Source organism: Oncorhynchus kisutch, linkage group LG13 (genome assembly GCF_002021735.2).
Source record: "Oncorhynchus kisutch isolate 150728-3 linkage group LG13, Okis_V2, whole genome shotgun sequence".
Taxonomy (NCBI): domain Eukaryota; kingdom Metazoa; phylum Chordata; class Actinopteri; order Salmoniformes; family Salmonidae; genus Oncorhynchus; species Oncorhynchus kisutch.
Window position 1 is genome coordinate 12,052,450 of NC_034186.2, and position 11,385 is coordinate 12,063,834.

At 45.3% G+C, this 11,385-nt stretch overlaps 1 protein-coding gene across 1 annotated transcript in view; it reads right to left on the bottom strand.

The window, feature by feature from the left end:
- Nucleotides 1-11,123, bottom strand: part of LOC116376685 (phosphatidylinositol 3-kinase regulatory subunit alpha-like) — a 245,533-nt gene extending 234,410 nt beyond the window's left edge. The window contains exons 1-2 of the mRNA XM_031838032.1: nucleotides 10,860-11,123; nucleotides 9,499-10,476 (exon numbers count right to left, since the gene is read on the bottom strand). Coding sequence (XP_031693892.1) covers nucleotides 9,499-9,850 — 352 coding nt within the window. The 5' untranslated portion in view covers nucleotides 9,851-10,476; nucleotides 10,860-11,123. The remainder of the gene's footprint in view (nucleotides 1-9,498; nucleotides 10,477-10,859) is intronic.
- Between the last annotated feature and the right edge of the window lie 262 nt (nucleotides 11,124-11,385).

The following is an 11,385-nucleotide window of genomic DNA, read 5'->3' on the forward strand; positions in this document are numbered from 1 at the left end:
ATGATATTCACTTGATTGGAATTGACTGTTACTGGAGGTGTGGGAATTGGCTGATGTACGTTCAAGAGTGTAACAGGAAGAAGAAGTGAAGGACTATGGGTATAATAATTCAGAGACCCTAATCTTGTTCATCTTTGAGCGACCCCATAATTCCATCAAATAATGTGCCACAACATTGGGACTCGATAATTTAAAGGTAGATTCGGTGAAATGACGTTGCCATGAGCAGCACCGCGGATATTGTGATGGGAGAGATGCAAGACTTCGCTCTCACACAGTCACTTCCGCCTGGCTACTTCAACCTCGGCCAACAGCTCCGCCCCCCCCGCAGCTCCTCGCCCAAGCCTCTCCAGGTTCTCCTTTAACCAAATCCAGATAGCAGATGTTCTGAAAGAGCTGATTTGTACTGGACCCGTACAAATCAGCTGGGCTTGACAATCTGGACCCTCTATTTCTGAAACTATCTGCCACCATTGTCGCAACCCCTATTACCAGCCTGTTCAACCTCTCTTTCATATCGTCTGAGATCCCCAAGGATTGGAAAGCTGCCGCAGTCATCCCCCTCTTCAAAGGGGGAGACACCCTGGACCCAATCTGTTACAGACCTATATCCATCCTGCCCTGCCTATCTAAGGTCCTCGAAAGCCAAGTCAACAAACAGGTCACTGACCATCTCGAATCCCACCGCACCTTCTCCGCTGTGCAATCTGGTTTCCGAGCCGGTCATGGGTGCACCTCAGCCACACTCAAGGTACTCAACGATATCATAACCGCCATCGATAAAAGACAGTACTGAGCAGCCGTCTTCATCGACCTTGCCAAGGCTTTCGACTCTGTCAATCACCATATTCTTATCGGCAGACTCAGGAGCCTCGGTTTTTCGGATGACTGCCTTGCCTGGTTCACCAATTACTTTGCAGACAGAGTTCAGTGCGTCAAATCGGAGGGCATGCTGTCTGGTCCTCTGGCAGTCTCTATGGGGGTGCCACAGGGTTCAATTCTCGGGCCAACTCTTTTCTCTGTGTATATCAATGATGTTGCTCTTGCTGCGGGCGATTCCCTGATCCACCTCTACGCAGACGACACCATTCTATATACCTTCGGCCCGTCTTTGGACACTGTGCTATCTAACCTCCAAACAAGCTTCAATGCCATACAACACTCCTTCCGTGGCCTCCAACTGCTCTTAAACGCTAGTAAAACCAAATGCATGCTTTTCAACCGGTCGCTGCCTGCACCCGCATGCCCGACTAGCATCACCACCCTGGATGGTTCCGACCTAGAATATGTGGACGTCTATAAGTACCTAGGTGTCTGGCTAGACTGCAAACTCTCCTTCCAGACTCATATCAAACATCTCCAATCGAAAATCAAATCAAGAGTCGGCTTTCTATTCCGCAACAAAGCCTCCTTCACTCACGCCGCCAAGCTTACCCTAGTAAAACTGACTATCCTACCGATCCTCGACTTCGGCGATGTCATCTACAAAATGGCTTCCAACACTCTACGCAGCAAACTGGATGCAGTCTATCACAGTGCCATCCGTTTCGTCACTAAAGCACCTTATACCACTCACCACTGCGACTTGTATGCTCTAGTCGGCTGGCCCTCGCTACATATTCGTCGCCAGACCCACTGGCTCCAGGTCATCTACAAGTCCATGCTAGGTAAAGCTCCGCCTTATCTCAGCTCACTGGTCACGATGGCAACACCCATCCGTAGCACGCGCTCCAGCAGGTGTATCTCACTGATCATCCCTAAAGCCAACACCTCATTTGGCCGCCTTTCGTTCCAGTACTCTGCTGCCTGTGACTGGAACGAATTGCAAAAATCGCTGAAGTTGGAGACTTTTATCTCCCTCACCAACTTCAAACATCAGCTATCTGAGCAGCTAACCGATCGCTGCAGCTGTACATAGTCTATTGGTAAATAGCCCACCCTTTTTCACCTACCTCATCCCCATACTGTTTTTATTTATTTACTTTTCTGCTCTTTTGCACACCAATATCTCTACCTGTACATGACCATCTGATCATTCATCACTCCAGTGTTAATCTGCAAAATTGTAATTATTTGCCTAGCTCCTCATGCCTTTTGCACACATTGTATATAGACTCCCCCTTTGGTTTCTACTGTGTTATTGACTTGTTAATTGTTTACTCCATGTGTAACTCTTTGTTATCTGCTCACACTGCTATGCTTTATCTTGGCCAGGTCGCAGTTGCAAATGAGAACTTGTTCTCAACTAGCCTACCTGGTTAAATAAAGGTGAAATAAATATAAAATAAACACACAGTATCTGCGCATGTGCTGGGTTCGCTTCACTCTTGTTACTCTGTGAATCTGTGCGTCACAGTAGACTGTTCGAGATTGTGCAGATTGAAAATGCGGCAACCTAAATTCGCATGATGCCCTGTTCCAAGTTGTCAAATGAGGGTTTGTAAGGTCATGAAAAGTCATGGAAATTAGTTGTTAATGTAATTCATGAACACACACTTTTAAATATTATCAATCACTTAAAAATCGACATATCCGTCATTAACGGAATGAAGCTTCAGTGCATGTCTGTGTGTGCCAGTTTGCCGTTGCCTGAGGAGAGGGCGACATTTCAGCGGCAGGTATAAAATAATGAGTACAACAGACTAACAAGATGGCCAATTTAAAACATAACTGTTACAAGTTATCTCGCTAGTTAACTATAGCTAACTAGGCATTCACGTCGTTGTCGCCTTTCCACTGTCACTGTAGGTAGATTGGCTAAATAAATCTGCACCGTTGGAAAACTGGGATTCCCCTCTATTAAACAGCAGCAATGGAATTGCTACAACGTTAAAGGAAAAGTCCACCCAAAAACTATCTTTTGGTATTTGTTTCATTAGTCCATTGTTGACATAATCCCAAAATGTTTTGCTTGTCAGCACTCAAGTTGTCAAGATATATAACTTTCAAAATACAGAAATCATCCTGTATGATACATTTTGCAATTGAAATAAATTAATTACGCCCTAATCTATGGATATCACGTGACCGGGCAGGCTGGGAGGACATAGACCCACCCACTGGGGAGCCAGGCCCAGCCAATCAGAATGTGTTTTTCCCCACAAAAGGGCTTTATTACAGACAGAAATACTCCTCAGTTTCATCAGCTGTCCGGGTGGCTGGTCTCAGACGATCCTGCAGGTGAAGAAGCCGGATGTGGAGGTCCTGGGCTGTCGTGGTTACACGTGGTCTGTGGTTGTCAGGCCGGTTGGACGTACTTCCAAATACTCTAAAATAATGTGGGACGTGGCTTACGGTAGAGCAATTAACATTCAATTCTGTGGCAACAGCTCTGGTGCCCTGCTAGAGCTGCTCCGGTCAACTATAAGTGTTGCTATTGTGAAGTGGAAACGTTTAGGAGCAACAACGATTCAGCTGCAAAGTGGTAGGCCACACAAGCTCACAGAACGGGACAGCTGAAGCACGCATCACGTAAACATCGTCTGTCCTCGGTGGCAACACTCACTACCGAGTTCCAAACTGCCTCTGGAAGCAATGCAGGCACAATGCCAAGCTGCGGCTGGAGTGGTGTAAAGCTCACCACAATTTGACTGATGGAACAGTGGAAACGCGTTCTCTGGAGTGATGAATCACGCTTCACCATCTGGCAGTCCGGCGGATGAATCTGGGTTTGGCAGATGCCAGGAGAACGCTACCTGACCCAATGCTTAGTGCCAACTGTAAAGTTTGGTGGAGGAGGAATAATGGTCTGGTGTTGTTTTTAATTTAGTTCCAGTGAAGGGAAATCTTAATGCTACATTCTAAACGATTCTGTCCTTCCAACTTTGTGACAACAGTTTAGGGAAGGCCCTTCCCCGTTTCAGCATAACAATTTCTTTCTTTATTTTACCTTTATTTAACTAGGCAAGTCAGTTAAGAACAAATTCTTATTTTCAATGACGGCCTAGGAACAGGGGCAGAACGACAGATTTGTACCTTGTCAGCTCGGGGGTTTGAACTTGCAACTTTCCAGTTACTAAGTCCAACCCTCTAACCACTAGGCTACCCTGCCGCCCCAACAATGCCCCCATGCACAAGGCAAGGTCCATAATGAAATCGTTTTTCAAGATTGGTGTGAAAGAATTGACTGGCCTGGACAGAGCCTTGACCTCAACCCCATTTTTTTAACCTTTATTTAACCAGGTAGGCTAGTTGAGAACAAGTTCTCATTTGCAACTGCGACCTGGCCAAGATAAAGCATAGCAGTGTGAACAGACAACACAGAGTTACACATGGAGTAAACAATTAACAAGTCAATAACACAGTAGAACAAAAATAGTCTTTATACATTGTGTGCAAAAGGCATGAGGAGGTAGGCGAATAATTACAATTTTGCAGATTAACACTGGAGTGATAAATGATCAGATGGTCATGTACAGGTAGAGATATTGGTGTGCAAAAGAGCAGAAAAGTAAATAAATAAAAACAGTATGGGGAAGAGGTAGGTAAAATTGGGTGGGCTATTTACCGATAGACTATGTACAGATGCAGCGATCGGTTAGCTGCTCAGATAGCAGATGTTTGAAGTTGGTGAGGGAGATACAAGTCTCCAACTTCAGTGATTTTTGCAATTCGTTCCAGTCACAGGCAGCAGAGAACTGTAATGAAAGGCAGCCAAATGAGGTGTTGGCTTTAGGGATGATCAGTGAGATACACCTGCTGGAGCGCGTGCTACGGGTGGGTGTTGCCATCGTGACCAGTGAACTGAGATAAGGCGGAGCTTTATCTAGCATGGACTTGTAGATGACCTGGAGCCAGTGGGTCTGGCGACGAATATGTAGCGAGTGCCAGCCGACTAAAGCATACAGGTCGCAGTGGTGGGTGGTATAAGGTGCTTTAGTAACAAAACGGATGGCACTGTGATAAACTGCATCCAGTTTGCTGAGTAGAGTGTTGGAAGCTATTTTGTAGATGACATCGCCGAAGTCGAGGATCGGTAGGATAGTCAGTTTTACTAGGGTAAGTTTGGCGGCGTGAGTGAAGGAGGCTTTGTTGCGGAATAGAAAGCCGACTCTAGATTGGATTTTAGATTGGAGATGTTTGATATGAGTCTGGAAGTAGAGTTTACAGTCTAGCCAGACACCTAGGTACTTATAGATGTCCACATATTCTAGGTCGGAACCATCCAGGGTGGTGATGCTAGTCGGGCGTGCGGGTGCAGGCAGCGAATGGTTGAAAAGCATGCATTTGGTTTTACTAGCGTTTAAGAGCAGTTGGAGGCCACGGAAGGAGTGTTGTATGGCATTGAAGCTCATTTGGAGGTTAGATAGCACAGTGTCCAAGGACGGGCCGGAAGTATACAGAATGGTGTCGTCTGCGTAGAGGTGGATCAGGGAATCGCCCGCAGCAAGAGCAACATCATTGATATATACAGAGAAAAGAGTCGGCCCCATTGAATGCCTTTGGAATTAATTGGAAAGCCGACTGCGAGCCAGGCCTAATCGTCCAACATCAGTGCCCGACCTCAGTAATGCTCTTGCGGCTGAATGGAAGAAAGTCACCACAACAATGTTCCAACATCTAGTGGAAAGCCTTCCCAGAAGAGTGGAGGCTGTTACATCAGCAAAGGGGAGGACCAACTCCATATTAATGCCCATGATTTTGAAATTAGATGTTAGCCTACCTTATCCATTTGATCCCTGATTCATTGAATGAAGGAATCATTTTATAAAAGACAAAAGAACTTGGTTTGTTACCCAATATTTTTTCTCAAGGGTGGCAACCATCCTCCAGGATAGCTACTGGGTGTGCAGGCTTTTGTTCAAGCCCTGGTCTAACCAAGTTGTAGCCTGAACAACATCTGCTCAACATGACCTTGATATGCAGGCTTGGAGTTTCATGGTTCGATCAAAAGCCAAGCCTGCACACCCAGGAAATCTCCAGATGGCAGATTGACCACACAACGGCAGGAGATGATAGGCAAACTTCGGATTAGACAAAGCAACCATCCAGTGTCAATAATGGTAACTTTGACGTTTTTCATGTAGGCTATAATAATAGTCATGAAAATTAGGTGAAGTCATTGAAAATGTGTCTGTACCCTTAAATGTGAATAATCAGAGTGAACACAGTCTAATGGAACGACTTGGAAAAAGACAGCTCCTGCACTTCTTTCATCCCAAGTCAAGCACGGATCTACGTCATATCGTTGAGTCTACCTTTAATCCATTCTTACTCCGCTTCTCTGCCTGCCAAGCAGAGGTGATGAAGGAAGAGGAGAGAATGGTGTGGAATACCCCATACTGTACAGTCCCATACCGTAGTACCATACACCTAAGATCTGCCAGGCTTTTCAGCAGTGATAGAAGTGTAGATTGGCCACTACTATTCCCTCTGCAAACTAAGACCTCCATGTTCCTCTTCTACTGCTGCTGCTGGAAGTGAGGTGATATGTGATTGGAGGAGTGTAGCGTGTCAGCTCCATGATCCAATGCACCAGCCAGCCAATCAATTATTCAAGTCAAATACAGTCTTGTGCCTGGGAGGAAGAACGGCTGGAGGGACTGAGGACTGATGGCCTAGTTTAGCTTAGTCTGACTGGCTGGCTAGGAGTCTCATAACATAACGACGGCTATCCAGTAGACCGTTTACAAAGCAACGAGAGAGCGAGAGATACAAAGAGATTGAGATAAACAGAGACTCAGAGAGAGAGAGAGAGAGAGAGAGAAAGTGAAATATATATAAATAACAGAAAACAGGCCTAACCTATTCCCATAAAAGAGACTAGCATGGCAGACAATTAAGCAGAGCAGTCCTGGAATAATCCGCCTGGCCCATTTAGCAGATAAACAACGGCAACACTATGCAACTTTTCTTTTTAGGAAAACAGCTAACTTCCGGCAATTCTACACATTTTCCATCGGGCAGAGAGAAAATGCTGTGGTTTTAAAGCTACCTTCTTGCAATTCTATACATTTTCCATCGGGCAGAGAGAAAATGCTGTGGTTTTAAAGCTACCTTCTTGCAATTCTACACATTTTCCATCGGGCAGAGAGAAAATGCTGTGGTTTTAAAGCTACCTTCTTGCAATTCTACACATTTTCCATCGGGCAGAGAGAAAATGTTGTGGTTTTATAGCTAATTTCATGCTATTCTACACATTTTTCCATGTGGTTGTGAGAAAATGTTGCATTTTTAAAGCTAACGTCCTGCACTTCTAAACATTTTTGCCATGGCTTATGACATGTTCTGAGGGTTGGGCCTCAGAGCCCTCCAACCAGAAATGTGTAGAATAGTCGGAAATTTGCTTCAAAACTCCTGCCTTGTGGAGGTGTCCGGTACGTCACTGTACAGCAGCCCTAACCCCAGGCCAGACACACAGAGCTAAAACAGAGCTCACCCAGCCCTGTAAAAACACTCATCAAAGCCTGTCAAATAGAGGATAGCTATTTAAGTGTTACTTTAGCTCACAAGCAAGTCTGGATACAGGCTTATACCAGAGCTTGTCCTCTTTGTGAGGAGTGCTGCGTTTGTTCATCTGGATGCTGAATAAAACATCAAAACAAATCCAGCTGCCTGCGAGTCATGACACTCTCAGACTCTCTCACACACACACACACACACACACACACACACACACACACACACGTAGACCTAGCTCTTTTCAAAAACACATACACATCGTCTTCGTAAACACAAATGCTAGTGCATCTTCATTTTAGCCGAACTAAAACCATGGTTTGGTTAGGAACTAATTCAGTGACAGGAACACTCAGTGCAAGACAACAGCGCTAACGCAGGTTAGCATCTTTGAGGCTGGCTGTGCATCTGGAACACATGGGAGCCTACTGGAGCACACACGGGTGTGGCTGTGTCACAACATGTTCACTTCTCAGGACTGGTGTGGTGGAAGTACAGAAATACACTCTTTTATCTTTTTCTGCAGTAAAGCTTTAACACATGCTTCAGACAGGCAAAACCCAATTCACACTCTGGTCCATGATGACTCACAACATAACAGACTGCCATTCAGTCAGTGATACTGTTTGCCTCTAGTCCAGAATTACAACAAAACCCAGTGGTATACACTGAACAAAAATATAAACGCAACATGTAAAGTGTTGTTCCCATGTTTCATGAGCTGAAATAAAAGATCACAAAAATGTTCCATATGCCAAACCGTTTATTTCTCTCAAATTGTGTGCACAAATTTGTTCACATCCCTGTTAGTGAGCATTTCTCATTTACCAAGATAATCTATTGTCCTGACAGTGGCATATCAAGAAGCTGATTAAACAGCATGATCATTACACAGGTGCACCTTGTGCTAGCCTCTTGAAACTCTGGGGGCAGTATTTCATTTTTGGATGAAAAACGTTCCCGTTTTAAACAAGATATTTTGTCACGAAAAGATGCTCGACTATGCATATAATTGACAGCTTTGGAAAGAAAACACTCTGACGTTTCCAAAACTGCAAAGATATTATCTGTGTGTGCCACAGAACTGATGCTACAGGCGAAACCAAGATGAAATTTCAAACAGGAAATGCCCCAGATTTTGGAGGCGCTGTGTTCCAATGTCTCCTTATACGGCTGTGAATGCGCAAGGAATGAGCCTACACTTTCTGTCATTTCCCCAAGGTGTCTGCAGCATTGTGCCATATTTGTAGGCATATCATTGGAAGATTGACCATAAGAGACTACATTTACCAGGTGTCCGCTTGGTGTCCTCCGTCGAAATTGGTGCGTAATCTCCAGCTGCATGCATTTTTCCATGTGGTTCAGAGGAGAAAACAAACTTCCACGAATGATATATCATTGAATAGATATGTGAAAAACACCTTGAGGATTGATTCTAAACAACGTTTGCCATGTTTCTGTCGATATTATGGAGTTAATTTGGAAAAAAGTTTGGCGGAATGCAGGAATGTCCACCAGAGCTGTTGCCAGAGAATGTTCATTTCTCTACCATAAGCCGTCTCCAACGTCATTTTAGAGAATTTGGCAATATGTCCAACTGACCTCACAACCGCAGACCATGTGTATGGCGTCGTGTGGGCAAGCGGTTTACTGATGTCAACGTTGTGAAGAGTGTGGTTATGGTATGGGCAGGCAAAAGCTATGGAAAAGGAACACAATTGAATTTTATCGTTGGCAATTTGAATGCACAGAAATACCATGACTAGATCCTGAGGCCCATTTTTTTAAGTGTCTTTGACCAACAGATGCAAATCTGTATTCACAGTCATGTGAAATCCATAGATTAGGGCCTAATGAATTTATTTCAATTGACTGAGTTCCTCAAATGAAATGTAACTCAGTAAAATCATAGAAATTACTGCATGTTGCGTTAATATTTTTGTTCAGTATAGATTACCAGACCAAACCGTAAAGCCAAGCACCATTACATTGCAGTTAACAGGTCATAACAGATAGCTCTAACATTTAACAGATGGCCAGTCTCCATGTTTCTGAATTGAGTACTCTTGGCATGCCCCCATCCTCAGTTCCAACACTTACCTCCTGCTGCAGCGGCCCCTGTAGGCTGGGGTCCGGGCCCCACGCTGCTCTGTGTTCCCCCAGGCGTTGGGGGAACGGGTCTGGGCCAGGGCTTGGCGGCGGGCAGCCCCTGCCTCAACACCCCAGTATACTCCACAAACGTCCCGGGGAAGTCGCCCTTCTCTTTGGTCCGCTCGTTGGTGCCGTGCAGCCATCCCTTGGGGCTGTGGTGTTCATCCCCTTCCTGGTAGTCCTTCAGAGAGGCCTTCAGGACCGTCAGGATGTCCCCTGGCTGGAGGCTGATGTCATCACCATGCTCCCGTTTGTACTCGAAGAGTGCGAGGTACTGGAAGCTGCTGTCATTGGCTGTCATGGCGACAGTCACAGGCTCATCGATAGTCCCTCAGGCTTCAACTGAGGTCTACTGCGTCACTGATTCAAGTCCTCTGTTTTACTTTGCAAACTTAAATCCAATGCCTTAGCGAGGACTAGTACTTTAGTGTTCACCCAAAAGTCTAGGAGCCCTTGAGTCTGTATATCAGTCAGTCAGTCTCAACTCCCCCGTCTGGTGTGTCCAGGGCCTGAGGAGGTCTGAGGTGGGCATGGAGGAGGGACAGAGACAGACTGGGGGGGGGGGGGGGGGGGGGGCAGAGGAGGGTAGCACTGAGTAGCACTGTTTCAAGACAGGGTGACCTAGAGCCCTTGATGCGGTTGATGGGGTGTGTCCCTAGACTCCGAGATTCTGAGGTTCTGCAGAGTTGGCAGTGTTCCACAGATAGATGTGGGATCCTCCTACCCAGTGTCCCCTCTGTTCTGTCAGTCAGGTGTTGCAGCACAGTGAACTCAGGACAGGCCACCCTAGCTCCCTCCCACACCTGGATAATATTCATCCACTGCAGAGCAGACAGGCAGGGCATCCAGTCCAGCACTCGCTCTCTCTACTCCAGCAGAATGCCTTAAACACAGGTCCCACTGCAGCCAGCCAGCCCTACCTGGAAACTTCACCAAGTTAAAATGGTTATAGCCTCCTTATTAGGACATTAAATATGTTGATATAATGATATAACATGCCATATTATTATCATTATATGTTATTATTTGCATCACTACTGACAGGAAGCAATATAAGGATCATTTATAGTAACGCGATACAGAATTTACAGACATGAGAAAAATCGACCATTATTTCAATATACATATTACATTGTGTGTGGCTAATATTATACATTAGGCCTACATATTATATGATAGCCACACTATAAAATGAAGGCATGGAATCAAACGTGTCACATATAAAATGTGACTGGGCGAATAGGAACTTTAGAGCAACAAGCAAAAACTCGAGTGGTAGCCTATTTTGTGAAATTGCGGCGTAAACTTACCTTTCAGTGCCGTTGCGCTCTTGCCTTCTATCCGTGCACCGTTATCCAATTTATGCGACTTGCTTGTTAAAATGCACACGGTATAAAAGACAGACGAATATAAAAGCAGACGTCCATATAGCCCGGTATGAAAATGCGTGGCTGGTCCACACCTCGAGCCAGACCTGCTCCCAATACTCTAGTACAGCGCGTGGTGATGTCAGAGACCACACCCCCGGCGTCTGCGAATTATTCTAGTAGAGAAGGTGCACTACTGCAGTAGGCAATACTTCAACTGAGGTTAATACTGCTTACCGTTGAAACCCTAATTATTATGTTTTACCACATTTAGCATTAGACCTGTCGTAGTTTACTCACATGTGCGGAATGAACACAGGGTCCAAATCGCGACGGGCGGTCATGTAGGCTGGGATAGTTGGAGCTGCGTCAGAATGATGATAAATTAGCCTATGTAGCCCGCTCATCTGAACTGAATTTTGCGCGCCTCTGGAAAAACTATCAATCTCACATGGATTGCTTTTAGAGG